This window comes from Dipodomys spectabilis, unplaced genomic scaffold (assembly GCF_019054845.1).
Source record: "Dipodomys spectabilis isolate Male_0828 unplaced genomic scaffold, ASM1905484v1 ptg000108l, whole genome shotgun sequence".
In the NCBI taxonomy this organism is placed as follows: domain Eukaryota; kingdom Metazoa; phylum Chordata; class Mammalia; order Rodentia; family Heteromyidae; genus Dipodomys; species Dipodomys spectabilis.
This window is the reverse complement of record NW_024870785.1, coordinates 5,113,988-5,136,619: the sequence shown is the minus strand read 5'-3', so window position 1 is coordinate 5,136,619 and position 22,632 is coordinate 5,113,988. Positions and strand designations below refer to the sequence as shown.

The 22,632-nt window shown below is 50.3% G+C and overlaps 1 protein-coding gene across 3 annotated transcripts in view; it reads left to right on the top strand.

Moving 5' to 3' along the window:
- Positions 1-22,632, top strand: part of Ehd4 (EH domain containing 4) — a 738,029-nt gene that overhangs the window by 20,982 nt on the left and 694,415 nt on the right. For all 3 annotated transcript variants that reach the window (XM_042687914.1, XM_042687913.1, XM_042687912.1), the window contains exon 4: positions 17,248-17,660. In XM_042687914.1, coding sequence (XP_042543848.1) covers positions 17,248-17,660 — 413 coding nt within the window. The remainder of the gene's footprint in view (positions 1-17,247; positions 17,661-22,632) is intronic.

Genomic DNA, 22,632 nt, shown 5'->3' with positions numbered 1-22,632 from the left:
CCAATTCCTCAGTACCACATAAGCAGAAAAAGCCAGAAGTGGCCCTGTGGCTCAAGTGGGAGAGCACTCGCCTTGAGCTGAAGAGCTGAGGGACAGAGTTCAGGCCCCATGACCAAAAAAAAAAAAAAAAAAGAATGTAAAAAATAACCAGGTGCTGGTGGCTCACACCTGACATCTACTCAGGAGGCTGAGATCCGAGCATCACAGTTCAAAGTCTGCAAAGGCCGGAAAGTCCATGAGACCTTTATCTTCCGTTAACCAGCAAAATGCTGGAAGTGGACGTATGGCTCAAGTGGAAAAGCACTAGCCTTGAGCAAAAAAGCCAAGCAAGAGCATGAAGCTCTGAGTTCAAGCACCATTGCCTTTGCACACGCGCGCGTGCGCACACACACACACACACATATGTGCACACACATAACTTGGGACGGGGGGGCGGGGGGGAGAAGGGGTCCTTGGTCTGAATCTTCCAATGAGTCTGCTCCTTCTTCCAGAACCATAAACCTTCTCAAATGAGAGCTGGAGATTTTTCCCGCAGTGTTGACGCCCTTGTCCCTCCCAGCCTGTCCATTACAAGGCAGCACCGGGGACTGAGATGATGGTGACAAGGACAGAAAATGTCCCGCCAATAGAGCAGTAACCAGCGGCAGGGCACACACAGGAGCGTCCACGCACCAGTCAGAACCCAGCAAAGCGCAGCTCAGGTTCAACTGTGGCAGACAGCCCTTCCACCACCCGCGTGGCTGGCCGTTAGAAGGGACTGCCAGCAAAGCCGGGCTCCTCAAACAAAGTCTCCCCACAGAATTGCCTGAGCTGGGAGCCTGGGCAAGGAAGTCCAAGCTGTGATTAATAAGGGTATGGGGGGCGGGGGGGCGGGGAGAAAGAAAGGGCGAGAACAGACCATAATCAGGGAAGTGCAAACACCTCTACATGACAAGTTTTTTTAACTTTAAAGACAAAAGACCGGATTTTGAGGGCTGCCCAGGAAAGGAGAGAGGACATTTAGAGAAGTCCAGATAAGAAGGACTTCCCCTCCCAGACTCTGGGTGACAGGAAGGATCTCGAGAAACCCACTAAGCAAAGGAGAACATGCCTTGTCTCTTGAAGCCCTGGGATGAGCTGGAAGGGGCCTGTGACTGACACCCCCCCCCCCCCGTCCCTGACTCCCCAGGGATGCTTGCTGCAGGCTTCCTCCTCACCCAGGGCATTACTGGAGTTTGAGCTGTGAGCCACACGGTTGTTAAGTAGGCGCTCTACCACTTGAGCCACACACCCCAGCCTTGAGTACATTCTCCTTCCTCATGTGAAGCTGGTATGACAGGCACACACCACCGCACCCAATTGTTTTTGAGACTTATTAACTTTCTGCCTATGCTGGCCTTGAGCTGAAATTCTTCTTTGCTTCCCCAGTAACTGGGATTACGGGTGTGTGCCACTGCACCTGCCTAGTGCAAAACTTCTTGATTTTTTTACTGTTGTTGTTTTATTTCTTAGCTTTTTCACTTTGTAACAGTTCAGGCTCTCAGCCCCACTGAGGAGCAGGATTGGGGGGGACAGGGTAGAAAACCCTAGAGAACAGAACACAGGTCCTCGGGCTCAGATCACAAAGCCACTTTGATATTTCCGGTTTGAGTTCAGTGTTTGATTTGGCATCAGTAGAAAATTGTCCATCCCAGAGGCCTGGGACCGACAGCTGATAATTTGTAGGCAGATCCTGTTTTCTAGTGGTGGAAGGCGTCTCGGGTTGGTGGGAGAGGCAGGCACAACACCGCTCACGCCTTGGGCCTTGGCAGGAAATCCTGATTTCGTTCTGTTTCGGGGAAGTTTGCTGACAAACACATCCACAGCCCCTTTTCCACTGGTGCCACGGGAAATTCCACACCACCTGTGTGGCTCCTCGGGCCCCAGATGTGAACACAACCTCACTGTGGCAGAGCGCGGCAGCGCAGGCCCAGCCGCTCTATGTAGATGCTGTTCATATTTTCAATGCATAACTGACCGAGAGGAATGACAGTCTTGACGTCAGCTAAACCTGTGGAGTTTTCCGTGGAAAGCAGAACGAATTCCTTTGAGGATGCAAAGGCCACTTCTCTTCCTTTGTGTGCGGAGCCGCCGCAACGTTCATAGAGCATGGGGAAACGGGGAAATCAGTGCTCCTCAATCTTCGAGTCATCCTAATACTCCTTTGGACTTAGTACGCTGTCAAGTGCTTCTCCTGTGTGGCTAACCAGCTGTTCTCCACATCAGAGCAAACAGCTGGCCCATTTTATAGAAGAGGAGACTGAGGACCGAGAGTGGTCAAGTAATTTTTACCTATTGTTGTACAGCCAAAGTGGTGGCTGTTCTCAGCAAATGCCTGTCCTCCCGCCACCACATCCCAAACTCTACCTCCTGTCCTCATATCCTGGTGTGGCCCTCTCCTCCTGGATCTAGTGGTTCCATTTTGTTGATTTTTGGCAGTGCTTGGCTTTGAGGTTCAGAGCTTGCTAGTCAGATGCACTACCACTAAACCCTGCTCCCAGCCCCTCCGTCACTTCCTGATTAATAGACTTCAGTAGGCGTGATGCTTCATGGCCTCTCGAGTCTGAGTTGTAAGCCCTGCTTGTAGATCCTGGATCTCTTGGAATGTGCGTTCTGGGGGAAGCCACCTGTGGTCCAAGATGACTGAGTACCCGAGACCCAGCACTGAGAGGAAAGAGGGAAGAGGCTCAGGCAGCCTCCAGTTTGGGCTGACTATGTGAAAAAAAGGAGCAGTTAACATGGTTAGCTAAGCCATGAGATGACCCATCTCAACCGCCACCTGTCACCACGGGAGAGACCCAAACCCAGAGCCCCCCAGCGCAGCACAGCCGGCCTCAGAACCACCAGCGATGATGAGTTATTGGTAAGCCATTAAATCTCCACGTGACTGGCCACCAGCCGCTGAGTGGGGACTGGAACCAATCAGGCCCTGAGCCATGCTGTTAGCCACCAGAGACACAGACGCACAAACGGGCTAAGCAGCCAAGCCAGGGGCGTCCTCCAGCGCCATGCAGGAGGTGCCTGATGCTTTCCCCTCCAAACACAAAGTCTATTTCCCTTCCCTCCGCGGCTTTTGAGGACGGTCTTGGAGAAAGTCCACGCTGCCGCGCGCGCTCATACCCAGGGCGGTGGTAAAGGCCAAGCTTTTCTGCATCGATCATGCGCTGTGTGTGCTGCCAGGGGCCACGGCCGAGTTCGCCCGCACCTCTCTGAGGCAGGTACCTGTTGCTTTAGGTTTGACACAGCAAGCTGGTGCTGGCAGCCTTCTTGGTGCATAGGCTGAGGGAAGAGGTAATGAGCCGGGGCAGGGGAGCGGGGGGGGGGGGGGGGGGGGGAGAGAAAGAGAGAGAACACTGAGAGTTGGAATGAGGCTGGAGGGAAGCTCACCGCCTGCGCTTGGGCGTGCTCTCTCAGGAGCTGCCCTTAGGCTGGGCCGATCAGTGCGAGGAAGGGCTCAGCTGAAGGCTCACCGGTAGAGCGCTTGCTTAGCAAGCAGGAAGCCCTGGGTTTGAGCCCCAGCACCACCGAAGCAATGAGGGTTTGCCTGGCCCAGCTGGGGGCTCTGTGTGCAGAGAGGGTGTCACACACGGATGAAGGGACGGCAGGAGGCCCTGGGGGGGGGGGGGGGTGAGGTTAGGGCTTGCTGGTGTGTTGGTGTTTGCCCTTGCTGCTCTGAGCTGAAGGCCTCGGACAAACACAGAGGTTTTATTCTGAGAGTAACAGGAAGCTATTGAAGGGTTATCTCCCCCCCCCCTCACTCTTTGTCGCTCTCTTAACTCTTGATTGCCCAGAATTATCATTATAAACATCCGGGTGTTCCTGTCTGCAGGGACCGGCCAGCCCTGGCCCTGCTGCCCGCTGGCGGGTCTTCCCTTTCCTTGGTGCCGGGCTCACCGCCCCTTCTGCTCCGGAGCTGATGTGGCTGGTTTGGGTGCACTGCAGACTCCAATTGCGATTCCCAGGATGCAGCTGTTATGACCTGGAGTGGGGCTGGGGGGGGGGGGGGGGGGGTTAAGAGTTCTGCCTCCTGGCTGTCAGTTCGACATGCCTGGGCAGGGCCCTTAGGCTAATGTCTAGGGGTTATACTTCAGGAGTGCCCCACTTTGAGGATTGTGGGGACCACCATTCCCGAGCCAGCCCCTCCTAGACATCTGCCATCCCTAGTAAAAGACAGCATGCTGGCCTGCAAATTGGCTTGAGCTGTCCTGTGTCCCCTTTCCCGCAGGACGGCAGGGAGGACATGAGTGGGGGAGGAGGGGCAGCCGGCACTGGGCTGGGCTCTGTGACTCACCAGCAGGTCCCAGAGCAAGGCCTTGGTTGGGAGCAGAGGTAAGTCTGCCTTGCAAGGCTCACCAGATGACCAAATGACCGGCCTCCTGGGCATCTGATGGGAAGGGACTCACGGCCTGATGTGGCTGTCCTCTACCTGTATGCACCTGCGCTATGTGCAAGCACCCAGAAAGCATTTTGGACCACTGTGAAAGGTAGAGGTCTTAAGATCCTCTTGTGAGTTTCTCATTTGTGATTCCAAGTGTAAAACATTTGAAACATAGTCTTCCTTGTTCGCATGGGCACATTCTTTATTGTGTTTTGTTTTATTTTGTGCTGATCCTGAGGCTTGAACTTATGACCTGGGTGCTGAGCTATTTTTAAAGCTTAAGACTAACACTCTACCACTTGAGCCACAGCGCCACTTTGGGTTTTTTGGTGCTTTATTGGAGATAAGAGGCTCCATGGCCTTGCTGCCTGGGCTGGCTTTGAACTACCAACCTCAGATCTAAAACTCCTGAATAGTTAGGATTACAGGCATGAGCCATCGGCACTCAAGTTATTTTTTAATTGTTCTTGTTTCAGTGGTAGGATTTGAACTCAGAGCCACATGCTTGCTAGGCAGATACTCTACTACTTGAGCCACCCCACCCCCTCCCACCCTTTTTACTCTGGTTTTTTTTTTGAGCTAGGGTCTTGCTCTGTTCTCCTCTGAATCCAAATCCTGACGCAAACCACAGGTTCCATTTTCATGCATGCAGATAAACTACAGAACCATATTCGTCCTCATTCACCCTCTTCATTATCTCTTCCCTCCTCCCCAACCCCGAGTAGCAATCCCTCCTTCCCTGCCAACAGACCATGAGTCTTTTTTTTTTTTGTCTGTCATGGGTCTTGAACTCTGGGCCCTGGGTGCTGTCTTTGAGCTCTTCAGCTCAAGGCGAGAGCTCTACCACTTGAGCTACAGCGCCCCTTCTGGTTTTCTGGGGGTTTATTGGAGATAAGAGTCTCTTGGACTTTCCTGCCCGGGCTGGCTTTGTACTGCGACCCTTAGCTCTCAGCCTCCTGAGTGGCTAGGATAACAGGCGTGAGCCACCGGCGCCCAGCTCCATGAGTCTTTCATAAGGAGCCCAGCATGGCCTCACATGGTTTTTACTGACTGGATCCGTCTTGTCACCTGTAGCTGACCTCCAGATTAACCATCTGTACCGAGTTGCTTGGCTTTGCCAGCAGGTGAGCAATGGCCGTGTTGGGAGCTGGTCTCCTGCCTCTGGCTCTCCACACACTCACATTCCAGCAACACTGGGCTGTTGAGAAGGATGGACGGTGACAGGGCGGGCTGGGGTATTCAGGGTCAGGGTCAGAAGTTGCTTGGCAGCCCTTTGTTGATCCCAAAGTGTCTGTTCCGGTTGCTCCTTAGAGAGAGTTAGCTGGAAGAGCCATTGTCTTTCTGCCCTTGTGAACCGCAGCGTGACAAGGTGGACGCGGCGTCTGCCGGCGTTTGCCTCCTCACCCTCGGGTGGAGTCTGCTGCTGGCCGTTTGCCTCAAGAAAATTTAGTACACGCAGTGTTTGCCAAGCTGCCTGGGCGTGTGATTTATGGGTGTATTGTGCAGGATCCCTTTGCCTAACACACACAAAGCCCACTTGAAAGATGAGGGATGGGCTGCTTCCACGTGCGTGGTTCCTGGGTTCTGTTCAGGCCGATACAATAGTAGAGGGCTGAATCTGAGGAATGTGATGACTTCTGAAACATCCTTTAACCTTTCCTCTGGTCATTTCCTTCAGTATAGAGTTGTTTGGAATTAGGTGATGACTGAATTTATTTACGCTCTCTATGGGAAACATACAAGGACCTAAAAACTGGCCCAAAAGCACAGAAGCCCAATGGAAGGAATAGAATGAGTCCTATTACTTGCTATTTTATTATTTCGAGTTAAGTCATCCAGTGCCCTGAAGTCTTCTACATTCTGCTACAAATCTTGTAACTAGTATATACCTATACTATACAAATTCTAAGCTAACTTGACAATCCTGAGTATTGACAGTTAGAGAAGGTTTCTCTCTAGAACCACCAGATAGCTAAAATTTTAGGTCCTCTGTGTGTGTGTTTGTGTGTGTGTAATAGGGCTTGATGAACACAGGGTTTTATGCTCTCATTTGTTTTTTTCTGCTCAAGACTGGTGTCCTACCACTTGATCCACAGCTCTACTTTTGGGGGGGGGGGGGAAGGGTTGGTAGTTAATTAGAGGTAAGAGTCTCATGGACTTTCCTGCCTGGGCTGGCTTCAAACCATGATCCTCAGATCTCAGCCTCCTGAGTACCTAGGATTATAGATGTAAGCCACTAGCACCTGGCCAGAAAGAATCCTCATTGATCTCTTATTGATCCTCATAGAAACTGAGACCAAGCAAAACGAAGTGAGTGTTCATGGTCCTGTTTCCGGGACCTGCAAGTGCTTCTTGATAGATTTTTACCAACTTTCCTCTCCAGCCGTGAACCTAAAACATCACCTAAACTCTACCGTCTTTTTTCCAGTGCCCGTCCTCTTTAACGAGGCCGCTTCTTGGCCTAATGTTTAATCTGAGATAGAAAGTGAGATTAGAAACTGAAATTTTGCCTTTCACTTGGTCACCCAGCCAGTAGCAGCAGAGCTCACTGAGCTCCATATTCTAGAACCTTCCTCCATCCCCATGTCTGTGGCCTGGCAGGACAGTGAGGCTCTCCCTGCTGGTCTGTGGGAGCCTGTACCCCCCCGACCCCTTCCCCAGTTGCCCATCTTATCTCCACAGCCTCCCCGGAGGAAGGACAGGCTGCGAGCTTGCCGTATTTATTTTATGGGGAACGCGGCACAGAAAAACTGGTTTACAGGGCCTTGGACTGAATCCCAAAGGGAGGAGCGGGAGGAGACAGGCTGAGCAAAGCCTGTTTCCTGGGCACACCTGATCCCCGTTTCCTGTAAGTGCTGGGGTGCACAGGCCCCACCCCCCCACCCCCAGGCGAGGTACAGTGAGACTGGCAGCGCTCAAGGTCACGGCCATTACCAAGCGAGAAATGTGTGGGAACTCACGTGGAACTGCCCCAAAAGATCTCAGGGGATTTTGCGTGCACATCTGGCAATTGCACCAGAGCATCTGCTTTCCCTGGGCAGGGCTGAGTGTCAGCCGCTCTCTAGCCCCACATCCAGGGGTCCTGCACTGCCCTCAGAACCCTCTGCCACCACCCTGCATCGTGTTAGTTCTCCAGCATATTGCAGTGAACGTACCATACGCCACTAGGATTACTTTTATATAAAAACGATCTCTCAATGTAGAATGCTTGGACATCCACACGTCATGAAGAAATATTTTCCAGGGTGGCCATGGTGGTGGGCAAGGGGTTAAAGGGGCTGGGTTTGGATCCTGGCTCCCTGGGAAAAGGCTGTGTATCTTAGTGTGTAGGCTGATAACGCCCATGCCAAGAATGGCCAAGGACTGCGGATGAGGTGGATAGGCAGCTCAGGGCAGGGCGGGAATGGAGGAGCTCGGTAAATATTTGCTGCCATTGCTTATTCTTAGCTGTCATTTTGCTCTCAAGCACAATAAAATGTCCAGACACAGACTTTTCCAGTTCCAAAGTAAACGCAGCCAGGAAACCAATGCAAAGACTCCTGTCCCACGTTTCACTGAAGTGGCTCTTTAGAATGCGTGCCTATGTGATCCCAGATACTGGATGTTTATTTTGAGATGATTTGTACTTCCTATAGTTGGTAACAACCTTTCTAAAACAACTTTTTTTTTTAGAACTATTTAAGCAACTTCACCCTCTAACTTTCTAAAAACAGGTTTGTTGCTTTTTTTCCTTGTTTTGTTTTTGGTAGTACTGAGTTTGAACTCGGGATTTTATGCTGGCTCTGCTGATTCATTACCAGTTGAACCATGCCTGCAGCCCAGCCTTTTGCTGATTATTTTGGAGATGGAGTCTCACAGACTTTTCTGCTCAGGCTTGCTTTGAACTGTAATCCTCAAAGCTCAGCCTCCTGAGTAGTCAGGATTACAGATGTGAGCCACCAGTGCCCAACTTAAGTTATACTTGCTCAAGTTCGTTCACTTGACTAAGCCAGATTTATTTTCATTTTACTGTGGTAAGAACCTTGAACATGACATCTACCCTCTTAGGAGTTTTATTCTACTTCCCACTTAACAACAAGAAACTTTTGGGGGGCAGTCCTGGGTCTTGTGCTGGCACTTGAGCTATGTCCCCAGTCCTCACAAATTGAATGCAATATTGTTCACCATGGGCATGCTGTTGTGCTGCAGGTCTCCCAAACTCATTCCTCGTGCATCGCCGAAACGTTCTGAACATTAATGAGCGGGGTCATCCTCATCCCCAAGCCTGGACAGCCAGCATTCCTGTCTCAGGTCTCACATTTGACTAACTTAGATCCCATAAAACTGAAGCCACGCAGCATCATGCTGTTCTTCTCTGCCTGGTTTATTTCACTCAACCAGGTGTCAAGATCATTCATATCTCAGAACTGTCTTCATTTTGAAGTCTGAATACTTGTCCATGGTATGAATGTGCCCGTTTTCTGTGTCCACTTGTCCATTGGTGGGTACCTGTGCTGTTTCCAGTTCTCAGCTCGTCGTTGATGCCAGGACGTGGAGCGCACACAGCCATCTGAGGTCCTCCCGGCCGGACTTTTCAGTAGAAACCCAGAAGTGGAATAGCTGGGCCTTCTGCTAGTTCTACTTTTCATTTGTTTGTTTGCTGGTACAAGGATTTGAACTTGCCAAGCAAGTTCATGCCAAGCAGGCACCATGTTCCCAGTGACTTTTGTAATTTTTTTTTTGGGGGGGACGGTCAGTTGTAGGGCCTGAACTCTGGGCCTGGGCGCTGTCCCTCAGCTCTTCAGCCCAAGGCTAGCACTCTACCACTTGAGCTACAGCGCTACTTCCAGTTTTCTGGTGGAGATGAGAGTCTCATAGTCTTTGCTGCCTGGGCTGACTTTGAACCGCAATCCTCAGATCTCAGATTACAAGCATGAGCCACCAGTGCCCAGTGACTTTGTAATTTTTTTTTAAAGAATTTACCAAGCTTATTAAACACCTACTCTGTTTAGCAGTAGATCCTGGGTGTGTTGTGATAAACAGAATGAAGAATGGAGTCTGTAGTGGGGTTGCTGTCTTTCAATCACCAAATAAATATATCATTACACAATATGGTGCTTGAAAGGAAAATTACTGGAATATACCAAGGGAAGGTAGGCATGGTTGAACACGACCACAATCCTACCTACTCTAGGAACTAAAATCTGGAGGATTGTGGTTCAAAGTCAGCCTAGACAGAAAAGTCCACATGATTCCATCTTCAATTAACAAGTAAAATGTCAGACTGGAGGTGTGGCTCAAGTGATAGAGCACAAGCAAGTACAAGGTCCTGAGTTCTAACTCCACTACTGTCTAAAACACACACGCGCGCACACACACACACACACACACACAGAAAATAGGAAAGGTAGAACATAATGGTACTTCCAGCTACTCCCAAGGCTGAGGCAGGATTGAAAGTTCAGCTCTGGGCTGGGAAGGTGGCTCAGTGGTAGAGTACTTACCTTGCATGCATGCAGCCCTGGGTTCAATTCCTCAGCACCACATAAGCAGAAAAAGCCAGAAGTGGTGCTGTGGCTCAAGTGGTAGAGCGCTAGCCTTGAGCTGAAGAGCTGAGGGACAGCACCCAGGCCTAGAGTTCAGGCCCACGACCGACAAAAAAAAAAAAAAAGAAAGTAGGGGTAGGGGGTCAGCTCAGTGGTATGGCCCTTGCCATACCACTGCCATACCTGAGTTTGATCCCCAGTCCTAAAAAGAGGAAAAGGAAAAACAAAAGGTATCGTCAGAGAAAAGCGGATTTGGGTGGTATAAAGTTCTTACAGCGGGATTTGTGGTGAGCGCGTGACTAGGACCCGGCCCTGCTCTTCTGTGGCCTGTGGTCCAGCCTAGCAGGTGGCTGTGGCCAGCAGGAGCTCTGAGGACAGACCTGTCTGGAGGAGCAGGAGGGAGGGCCCGTCCTGCAAGGCACAGGCGGGCACGGGAGCCATGAGAGTCAGAGCTGGAGGTGAGGCGAGGGTATCTCAGGCCAGAGGAGAAGTCTGGACAACAATGGAGAGACAGGAAAGTGGAGGGTGCCTTCAGGGCCCTTGGGTGGTTTGTGGCATGGGGCAGGAAAGCAGGAGAAAAGGCTGCAGAGGGAAGCTGGTCATGGAGAACTTGCTGTGGACAACAACAAAGCCTTCACAGTTTCCGGGTTTTCCTCTAAGGAGCAGGAGCCATTTGAGGGCTGGAGTAGGCGGGAAGTAGCCCCGGGACAAGGATGTCTGGGGACACCTCAGCATCGTGATACCTTGCCTGAGTCCTCACTGGACTGCGCTGGAGGATGGGAGGTGGCCACGACCTCTAGGAAACCCCAGACCCCACTGACAAATCCACGCACAAACGCAGGGCAGGGGCAGGGCCTGTCTGGAAGCAAGGTTTTCTGGTGGTTCATTGGAGATAAGAGTCTCACAAACTTTCTTGCCTGGGCAGGCTTCAAAGCGTGAAAACCAGAAATGGTGCTGTGGCTCAAGTGGAAGAACACAAGTCTTGAACAAAGAATGCCCAGGCCCTGATTAAGCCCCCACGACTGACCCTCCCCCCCCCCCCCAAAAAAAAAAAAAGAAGAAGAAACAAGGTTCATGCTGGGACCCTGGCCAGCCTGGGGCACAGGAGGAAAGTGGGCAGCAGAGCCCGGCCTTGATTCTGGCTGTCTCCCATTGTCCTCCATCCTCTGATTGGAACGCATTGTGTGTTTGAAACCTGGGTAATTAGAAAGTTGGCTCTGGGGAGAAATAGAAGGATTTTTTTTTTCTCCTCTCTTATTCTATTCAAAACAGATTGACAAATTTGCTTTCCTCTGGCCCTACCTCCTTCCCCCCCCCCCATAATTACCTGAGCCAGGGAACAACTGTGCTAGCCCCAAATACCATTTCCTGGCAAGCCTCTCTCGGCCTCCACAGGAAGCCCCTGATTGGGTGGACGGGGCTCCTTCCTTCCGCCCCCCACCCCTTGTTCCTGGAACGCCAAGCCAGGAATGCCAAGCTGGAACTTCCCATGACAGATTATCTTGCCCAGCTCCCTGTCTCTGGGCAAAGATAGAAACTGTAATGTTAAACAAGTGAACTGATGACATCTTGTCTCTCTCTGTCTCTCTCTGTCTCTGTCTCTGTCTCTCTCTCTCTCTTTTAGTCCTAGACTAATTAACAATCCACTAGAAGGTCTTAAAGAATTGGCATTTCTAGACTTGAATGAATAAAAAATGTTAAAACCTATTGTCTTCCGTGGGGATCGTTCTGTAATTATACAGAACTATATGTGGGTGTGTGCAGTAATGCACATGTGTGCACATGTGTTTGCATGCATGTACCTGGGCCATGGTTCTCTGCCTCACTGGAACTGGGTCTCCTACACTCAGCATTCTTTTTTTTTTTCTTTTTTTCTTTTTTGTTGTTGGTCGTGGGGCTTGAACTCTGGGCCTCAGCGCTGTCCCTCAGCTCTTCAGCTCAAGGTGAGTGCTCTACCACTTGAGCCACAGTGCCACTTCTGGTTTTCTGGTGGTTTATTGGATATAATCTCACAGACTTTCCTGCCCAGGTTGGCTTTGAACTGCGATCCTCAGATCTCAGCCTCCTGAGTAGCTGGGATGACAGGCGTGAGCCACCAGCACCTGGCACACTCAGCATTCTTGCTCCTGGTCTGTCACCATGAGTACCTCTCTTGTCTTCTAGACCAGACGGCAGGTGCTTGTGACATGGTAGAACCTTCAACACTCCACTGGACAATTCAGATTTTACATTAGCCTCTTGAAGTGCCTCACCTCCTCCCCCTGGCTTGGTAGAACTGAGGTTTGATCTCAAGAAGACCTTGTGCTCACTAGGCTGGTGCTTTACCACTTGAGCCATGCCTCCAGACCAACTTTTTGCTGGTTATTTTGGAGATGAAGTCTCCTGGACTTTTCTGCTTAGGGCTGGCCTAGAATGGAGATCCTCCCAATCCCAGCCTCCCTTGAAGGTAGGATGACAAGGTGTGTGCATGTGTGGTCACACCCAACCATCATCAATTGAGAAGGGGTCTCATATACTTTTCTACCCAGGCTTGCCTCAAACCCCAGTCCTCCCATTCTCAGCCTCCCAAGTAACTACCATTGCGGGCATAGTCCACTGGGGACTCAGCTTCTTGGTCTTCTTTTTCGATAATCTGGGCTTTCAGCAGAGATGTGCAGGCAGTCATGGTGCCAACGCTACCAGCAGCGGCTTTGATAGGCACTGCCAGGGAAGAGGACTCGGAGTGCTCGAGGGACGTGTTTCAGCTTCCCGGCCCATCAGCAGTTTGCAGATGAACGTCTTTACACAAGTTAGCCGCCCTGGGTGCTTGCTAGCGCACTTATTTATGTTTGCTTTGTCAACTGACAGACAACATATGATCAAATGTAGCCATTTTAATTGCGTGGTTTGATGACAGATGTGTGGACACACATAACCACCACCGGAAGTAGGGACCCCATCACCCCCGCCCAGCCCCCTCCTTGCTGGAGCAAGCCAGTCAGCAGCCATTCCTGTCCCTTCACTAACTGCTCCTGTCACCTAGCTTAGCTTTCCCACCTAGCATTTCTTTTTTTTTTTTTTTGGTCAGTCGTGGGGCTTGAACTCTGGGCCTGGGCGCTGTCCCTCAGTTCTTCAGCTCAAGGCGAGCGCTCTACCACTTGAGCCACAGCACCACTTCCGGTTTTCTGGTGGTTATTGGAGATAGGAGTCTCACGGTCTTTCCTGCCCGGGCTGGCTTTGAACCGCGATCCTCAGATCTCAGCCTCCTGAGTAGCTAGGATTACAGGCGTGAGCCACCAGCGCCCGGCTCCATCTAGCATTTCTTGCAGGTGGAATGATCCCTACATGCTGTTTACAGACTGGCTTTTTTTTTTTTTTTAACTCCAAATTCTGCTTCTGAGATGCAGATGTGGTGGCGAGGCTGTGGTTCACACGTCACTGCCAGCCGGTGCTCAGCCATGTGTGTGCATCATGTGTCTACCCACCTGCTGGGACCAAGCTGGGAACCCGAGTTTTATAGCTGACCCTCAAGGACAGTTCCACACACGTCTGTGGCAGTCAGTCTAATTAATTGTGGCTCACTCCTGTAATCCTTGCTACTGAGGAGGCTGAGAGCTGAGGAGTGTGATTCAAAGCCAGCCAAATCTGAGCGACTCTTACCTCTAGCCAGCACCAAGCCAGAAGTGGGGGCATGGCTCAAGGGGTAGAGTGTGAGCCTTGAATGAAAAACCCAAGTGGGAACATAAGACCCTGAGCTCAAGCCCCAGTTCAGTGCCTGCACACATAGACACACACACACACACACACACACACACCAAGAACGGAGCAGATCTGGGGCCTTAAAAAGGAAGAAAATCCCGACACATGTACAACATGATGGTCCTTGGGGACATTACGCTGAGTGACAGCAAATAACCGTGTCATGGCACTTACTTCTACAGAGCGCTAGATTAGTCAGATTCATACACAAAGGAGAAAGAGAGAGGCTCGCAGCTACTCCAGTGTGCACAAGTGCCATGGATCTAACCTGCTTCACACACACTACACCAGTTGCTCTCTGGCTCAGCTCAAGAGTCCCCAGGCCAGAACCATTTGTTCAACACCTTTCAATCAACTACTGTGAACTCACATTTAAGTTACAGTGTAACAGTTGTGTCACAGCCCAGCAGTCAACCAAGGCGGCCCCAGGGGCAGGGAGGAGACACTGCCTGGCCATGTGGGGCTCTGGCGGTGACAGCTGCAGGTCAGGCGCTCTGCCCAGGTGGCACTGATTGTGAGAAATGGGGAAACAAGCACAGTGGCTTGCCAGTGGCGGTGCGTGACAGCAAACCAAAGCTAGCTGAATCTGGGTAATGGAAACAGAAGAGGGACTTTAGGGGACCCGACTCGGTGTGCACCCTAATCGCAGCATTTATTTGTTAGTTTGGGCCAGGTCAGGGCTTGAACTCAGGGCCTCGTGTTGCTAGGCCTTGCCCCAGCCCTTCTTGCTTTAGTTATTTTTTGGACAGGAACTCAAGTTTTTGCCCAGAGCCGGCTTCAGACCATAATCCTCTAGCCTATGCTTCCTGCACAGCCAGATATCGGACGCGTGACCCCAGGCCTGGCTTGTTTGTTGAGAGGAGGTCCTGCTAGTTTTTCACCCAGGCTGTCCTTGTACCAAAATCATCCTTATCTTTTTCTCCCTGGTAGCTGGGATTACAGGCATGAACCATCATACCTGGCCGCACAACATTTTCTTTCATCTCTTTCTGAATCTTCGGATACTGGATCTTGGTCCCAAGGAGACGCACTGAGAAAGCGCTTGGGGTGAGAGGGCTGAGTCGATCATTGCTTTGGAAAAGCAAGCCCATACAGGTCCTTGTGTGGGTGGGTCTCACACAGCTTCCTGGCACCCAGGAAGCCACAAGACCGTTCATCTACTGAGGATGTGGCACTGTGACCTGAAATCCAGGGCTCTCTGGAGCACAATTCAGTCTCGGGTGACAGCTGAACTTACTGTTACCCTTGGAGACCGTTGGCTTGGCCTGGTAGAGATGCAGCACTGAGGGAAATCTTGTCCATCTTTACATGCTACCCTGTGACCTATTCAATAAGTGTTGGACTGCTGAATGAGAGGAGAGTAAACCGGCCCACATTCCAAGCTCTGTGTTTGCCCTCCCCATTCCCAGAGGATCAAGGCGACAGCAGCAAAACAGCCCGGACAGCAGGAACCGCAAGTGCCTACGATAGAAGCACCACTGGCTCTGGTTCTTCCCTTCATGCAGATTATTCAAAGACATGGACGCTTCGCGCCTAGACCCTTGTAGTTTCCTAATAGATAATTTTCCTTTAGATACTAACTCACTAGCCTCCAAACCCACATGCCCTCCACCCCAGTACCAGACAGTATCCTAAGTGGATATTAATGCTTTTGATGTTGTAGGCATTATATACCTATAGACTGATTCTTTTTTTTTTTTTGAACTTAGGACCCAGGCGCTGTCCTTAGACTTCTCTGTCCTTGGACTTCTCTGTCCTTGGACTTCTTTAGCTCAAGGCTAGCACTCTACCACTTGAACCATAGCACCACTTCTGGCTTTTTCTGTTTTATGTGCAATTGAACCCAGGGCTTCATGCATGCAAGGAAAGCAACTCTACCACTAAGCCATATTCCCAGCCCTTATATTTTAATTTTTTGAGTGGAGAGGGTATTACTAAGGTTTAAACTCAGGGCCTTGGCTTTGTTAGTCAGGTGCTCTAGCAATTGAGCCACAACCCCAGCTCTTTTTTGCTTTTTTAGTTTATTTTTCAGATAAGAGTCTTGCTACTTGGTTGCCACAGTCCCCCGTCCCTGACTCCCAAGTAGCTGGGATTATAGATACACACCATCATAACATTTCATGCTTCTATTTTGACGTTTTACATTAATGTAATGGTGTTGAATTCATCCTTTAAAAATGATCTGTAAGCCAGGTGCCACTGGCTCATGCTCAGGAGGCTGAGATCTGAGGATCGCAGTTCAAAGCCAGCCCATGCAGGAAAGGCCGTGAAACTCTTAACTCCAATAAAAATCATCAGAAAACCGGAAGTGGCGCTGTGGCTCAAGTGGTAGAGCACTTGCCTGAAGCCCAGAGTTCAAGCCCTACCACTGACCAAAAAAAGTGATTTTTTACTTAACCTTTTTTTTTTTTTTTTTTTGTCTGTCGTGGGGCTTGAACTCTGGGCCTGGGCGCTATCCCTCAGCTCTTCAGCTCAAGGCGAGCGCTCTACCACTTGAGCTACGGCGCCACTTCCGGTTTTCTGGTGGTTTATTGGAGATAGGAGTCTCACAGTCTCTCCTGCCCAAGCTGGCTTTGAACCTTGATCCTCAGATCTCAGCCTCCTGAGTATCTAGGATTACAGGCTTGAGCCACCAGCACCCGGCTACTTAACCCTTTTTTATTAGTTTGCGATTTACCTTTGTTGACACATGAAGATGCAGTTCTTTTCACTGCTCTGTGATATTTTGTTAACTGAATGTACTAGGCTTGATTAAAAACAAAAAATACTGAAAGCTGGGTGCAGTGGCCACGCCTGTCATTCTAGCTACTTAGGAAGCACAGATCTGGAGGATTATAAGCGGAGATGCTGAGATTAAAATATCGTGGGAGGACAGGCCTCCCCTGTTTGCTCCTCGTGGGAACCTGCTACCCTGGGGAAATGCCTGAGAGTCTTGACCTTGGGCTGGGAGAGTGTTTACTTGATTTGAAGCACTGGTAAGTGGCCAAAGAGGGGTTGGTGGAATTTGTTGTGGTCCTGGTCATTTTAAAAAAAGAAACTGGCTAAGGGCCATTTCACAGAAGGGCTGTGAGACATAATTTTACAGAACACAAATATTTAGCACACATAATCTATAAATAGTCCCGATGATAAACAGCAATCACAACTTTGCCCAGGCCAATCCTTGACCCGAAAACACACAAACTTGGGTTAGAAGAAGGCAGTTTCTCTCCTCCCAAGCTTGCCAGACGCCCCGAAGGCTTCGAAATGACCTCCCGGGTCTTTCTCTGTCTCTTTCCATAAAGTGAGGCTTGTGAGATATCTCGCCTCTTGGCTGGTAGCTTGCAGTTGTGCAGAATCGCAGGCCTGTTCCGACAGTGAGCCGAAGAACTGTGCCAGGGCTGACTGAAGTTACCCATGTGCACTGCCCACTCGGATCCCTTGCTCCTTTCTGTGAGAGGGGTCCCCCCGTCTCCCCCACTTATAGGATGCCTGTAGCCACCAGGCCCCATGTGAACCAACTTTCATGCTCATGGGGCCTGGACGGCCTCCCGCAGCTGTGTGTGCCCCGGGCTGTGAGGTGTGAAGCTGTGCCCCTCTCTCCACCAGGGTATGACTTCTGCCAGGTCCTGCAGTGGTTTGCGGAGCGCGTGGACAGGATCATCCTGCTCTTCGACGCACACAAGCTGGACATCTCAGACGAGTTCTCAGAGGCCATCAAGGCCTTCCGGGGCCAGGATGACAAGATCCGCGTGGTGCTGAATAAGGCCGACCAGGTGGACACGCAGCAGCTGATGCGGGTTTATGGGGCTCTCATGTGGTCGCTGGGCAAAGTCATCAACACGCCTGAAGTTCTGCGCGTCTACATCGGCTCCTTCTGGGCGCAGCCGCTGCAGAACACGGACAACCGCCGGCTCTTCGAGGCTGAGGCCCAGGACCTCTTCAGAGACATCCAGAGCCTGCCCCAGAAGGCAGCCGTGCGCAAACTCAACGACCTCATCAAGCGAGCGAGGCTGGCCAAGGTGAGCTGGGGGGCTCCGGGGCCAGCACTTTGTGCTGGGGGTGAGCTGCCCCGGGGAAGGGCAGGCTTCATTCCTGCATGGAATGGGTGCTGGGATAAGAATAGAGCTTTGCAGCCAGGCAACAGTGGCTCACGTCTGTAATCCCAGCTACTCAGAAAGCTGAGATCGTTTTCTGGAAGGTGAGGTGGTTTGAAGTCTTTGCCATCCTTCAGCAGCTCCCGGACCTCACAGCTGAGCCTCCTGGCATCCCCAGAAATGTGTGCATGGTGAAGTGACTCGAGGTCAGAGGACCCCCTCAGGCAGCCGAATTCTGTCATAAATCACATCACTCCTCCAGGACGATGTAGCAGAAAAAATAATTATAGAAAACCCGTGTATCACTCATAACGCCGGAGACAGTGGCTCCTCAGAAGCACACGAGAGCTTTAACCAGTGCAAAGTTCCCAGGTCCTGCCCCAGGGCTTCTGCCGTGTGTGTGGGGGAGGGGGGAGGGGTGTGTGTGTGTGTGTGTGTGTGTGTGTGTGTGTGTGTGTGTGTGTGTGTGTGTGTGTGTGTGTGTGTGTGTGTGTGTGTGCGCGCACGCGCACATGTGCGCGCCCATAAACTCCCCAGGGATTTGATGAGATTGGGGTCCTGAGGTGTAGGGTGAGCAATGCCGCATCCATTCGTGACCACGCCAGGACTGAATGGCAGGCCACCCTGACTGTCAGCGCAGCCTCCTGCCTTGGGCCTCATCACTCTGGCTGGCACCAGTCTCCCGGCTGGATCTCTAGAGCCCCTGGTGCTTGGTAAAGAGGCATTATCAGCCCTCTGCCCTTGGTTTTCTGGTCACGGTAAACACAGACATCCCGTCCTTCCTGAATCCCTCCTGCCTCACAGCAGGTGGTGTCTGGTCTGTGCAGGAAAAGCAGGGCGCAGCTGTCTTCTGCGCCCCTCCACAGCCTCTCTTAAGTCAAAAGAACACATTCTGACTGCCACTGCTCCGACCACAGGCCCTCCATCCCCTAGTTTTCCTCTCTACTTCCCCAAGGTCTCCCAGTGAGAACATACACATTCCATCTCATGGCTCTGTGTGACTCACCATCCTTTATTCTCTCTTCCTGGTGCCAGCTGCTTCCTGTCCAGAACTATGTATGGCTGCTTTTGTTCCTGTCCTGTAGGACAGTCGTGCTAACTGCTCTGCTGATCCGCGGATCTGCAGCTCTCCTGAAGGGATCGCTCCCTCATGCTTGCCCTGGGCCAAATGCCTGCTGACAGGAAGTCTGGTTTTTGCCCATGCAGCAACCCCCTGGCAGCTGGTGTGGTTGAACTTTCAGGGTATGGAATAGCCCACGCTATTTAATAACCAAAGCCGATAGCTCTTCTGATAGCCTTGGCAAATTTCAAGAGGTTTATATATTTGTGTGTGTGTGTGTGTGCGCGCGCGCGTGTGTGTGTGCATGTGTGCATGTGTGTGCATTTGTCTATTTTTAATGCTGCCAGACATCTTTAATTTGCCAATCCTTGCTGAGGGTCAGGCGACACAAGATGCAACCCTATTCCATCATCTCTGTGAATCTAGAGCAGGAAGTGGCTGCAAGGGCCAGGCCACCGTCCCCTGTGCAGCGTCCCTGGCGTCCTGGAGCTCGGGGCTGTGGACAGGCCGCGCAGCCTCCTCAGTGGAGCACAGACCCTGCTCTGTATTCCCACGCTGCATAATGGAAGCCCTTGTGCTGGTGTGGGGTGCACGCCGGACTTGCTGAGCTTACTTATAGGAAAAGGCTGGCTTTTTTTTTTTTTTTTTTGTCTTCCTAAGAATAGTATCTGATTTGTTCCTTTTCACAAAGGAAAACGTTTGAAGCACAAAAACTCCTAGCCCCAGCAAATTGGTTGGAACTCAAAGCCTATAGCCATCTTGCACGTGGTGATGCGCGTAACACTGAGCTACAACCTCCAGCCCTCTCTCGGTAGTTTTGTCTTTGTTGTTTGATACTAGGATTTGAACTCAGGTCCTTGTGCTTGCTGGTCAGTCTCTCTATTGCTTTGGCCATACTCCCAGCCCTCTCTCTGCAGTTCTGCCTTCCATTTGTGAGCTTGTTTGTGGTTAAAAGGTCAAGGAGACACCTGAGCTTTTCACTTGGGAGTGCTTCTCTTCATAGTTTTCCTTTTGCAGGCAGAAATCCTGCCGGGCTGCCCCAGTTTGTATCCCGTGTGTTCTTCTGTCTGGTCTTGTCAGTAACTGCACAGAGGCCCCCATCCTTCATTACCCACGAAGGCCTGCTGCTCAGAAACGTGCAGAAACTTCCTTGGGTTTCATAGCCCATACGTTAGAAAATTCAGATTCCAAGTCCACATCGTCAGCCTGCTTGGTCCAGAGCACTCACACAGAATCCAGAGTAGACAGTATCTGCAGCAGATCTTACTTCATTTCCTGGCTATAAATCTGTCATTCTGTGTATTCTAGAAAATTTGCCCTCTATAGAACCCCTAAAATGCTGAGAGGTGTATTGAACTGACATTTTGAAGCCATGTCGATGTCACCTCGTTGGTATCAGATCTGAGCTTCTAGAGGATCTATTTATAGACCAGTTATTAAGCAGAATATGTGGCCCTTCCAGGGAAAGCAAGAGTGTCCTTGCTTTAATCCAGCTCAAAGTGTCATAAAGAAGAGATTTAAGGGCTGGGCACTGGTGGCTCACCTGTTCTCCTAGCTACTCAGGAGGCTGAGATCTGAGGGTCATAGTTTGTAGCCAGACTGGGCAGGAAAGTCCTTGAGACTCTTATCTCCAATTAATCACAAAAAGCCTGAAATAGAACTGTGACTCAAGTGGTAGAATACTAGCCTTGAACACAAAAGCTCAAGCTCCAGGACCAGCAAAAGAATGAGGAGGAAAGAGGAGGAGGAGTATGAAGAGATTTAATAATGCAAAAAGAAAATAAATATTCTTTTCCAAGAGCTCTAAAGTTTAATGGTTTTTCTACTGAAATTTAATGGTTTAAAGTACTAGGGATTAAGCCCAGTGCCTCATACATACTGGGAAAGTACCTCTTGAGCTACACTCCAACCACTTTTTTCTATATTTTGTTTTTGAGATTAGGGTTTCCATAACTTCACCCAGATTAGCCTTGAACTGGAAATCTTGCTGCTTCTACCTTCTGAGTAGCTGAGATTACAGGCATGCACCACCATACCCAGCTGATATATGTCTATTTCTATGTATATTTTTTTCACAATTCTCTGTTCCCAGGAACAGGAAACCTTCAGGGTGGTTTCGGTGAATCTTCAAGATCTGGTCCCTGTTGATGAGCAGCCTGTTTGGAGTACTGTTAGCTCTTGAGACTCCAGTCACAGCTGACTGAAGGATTCTTTAAACTATTTTAAGAAAGGCCAAACAAGGGTTTGGAAAGTCTAATTTAGTTGAATTCAGCTGTAGTAAAATAAGCAAACAATAGAAATTAGACTCAGGGAAATTCCAAAGTCAGCTTTATATAATAAATAATCATAAATAAAAAGCAAGGCAGATCCACTGGGTAGTTCCCACCCTTTAGAAACACATTGCCCAAGATTAGGAGATCTTGCTCAATTAAAGAAAGAAATGAGGCAACATTTGAGGAAGGAACAAGTGGGAAGGAGAAAGAAAAGACGAGCTCAGTGATTTTTCAGGGTTCACTGTAGTTCTGTGGAATTTAGTGTTCCCTTCTTAGTCACGTGCCGGGCAGGGCCTGGCTTTTCTGTCCGTGCTGTGAAATTCTTTCTGAGGAGGCGTCGGGCATTCTGCAGTTCACAGATGCTTCTGGAGTCACCGCGCAACAGCCCGGGCCCAGTGAGAGTGATGCAGAGCGCGCTGATCCCGCTCTACCTTGGGGCTATAAAAATAGCTCAGTTGCTGCCTGTGCCAGAGCCCATATACGGAAGCCTGTAGACAAAGGTCTACCTCAGCCTCTGCAGCCCTCTTCAGTCTCTTTTAAGGCTGTGTGCCAGCTTGGAGCTGAACAGACTAACAAACCCTGGCCCAACAGAAAAAGAATCAGACACGCCTGTCAGTCTTACAGACTAACTATCCCGGGAGGTCGCCGCTCAAGTGTTTTTTGGGTTGTTTTTTTTTTTTGCTTATAGCATTATAAATCTACCTTTTTTTTTTTTTTTTTTTACCTCACACCTATAGTCCTAGCTATGGTAGGAAACTGAGATCTAAAGAACAGATCTGGTTTGAATCCAGCCCGGTGAGTGACAGTGAGTGATCTAATCCACTCCATTTTGGGGCTTTAAAAATAGCTCAGCAAGCCGGAGCCAGTGGCTCACACCTGTAATCCTAGCTACTTAGGAGGCTGAGATCTGAGGATATCGATTCAAAACTAGCTGGGCAGGAAAGTCCGTGAGACTCTTATCTCCAATAAACCACCAGAAAACTGGAAGTGGCACTGTGGCTCAAAGTGATAAAGCGCTCACCTTAAGCTGAAGAGCTCAGGGATGGCGCTCAGGCCCAGAGTTCAAGCCCCAGGACTGACCAAAAAAAAAAAAAATAGCTCAGCAAAACCCTGGACTAGATTTATGGCTTAAGTAGTAGAGCACTAGCTGTGAGCAGATAAGCTGAGTGAGTGTGAAGTCTTGAATTCTGGCACAAGAATAAATAGAAGATAGATGATAGGTAGATAGATAGATAGCCCACTCTGAAAATATGTGAACTCTCCAGTTGTAAATGCTCTCTACCAGATTATGTCTTCAGATGAGAAACATGACATGCTGCCCTGTTTCCCGGCTGCTTTCCCTACACTACTGCCCAGAGCCTCATCACGTGAAGGTGACGCCCTCTGCACCACGGGCGCGGGTACTTCCCTTCCTCCAAGCCAGCTGACGACAGCCAGTTCCTCTCCTGAGCAGGGCTTCCTGGTCCTGAACACACACACTCGTGCCCATCACTAAACACATGTATTGATGTTTGCCTCTTAGAGTGCACGTGAACCGAGTTAGAGAGGAGGACTCGCCCTCTGC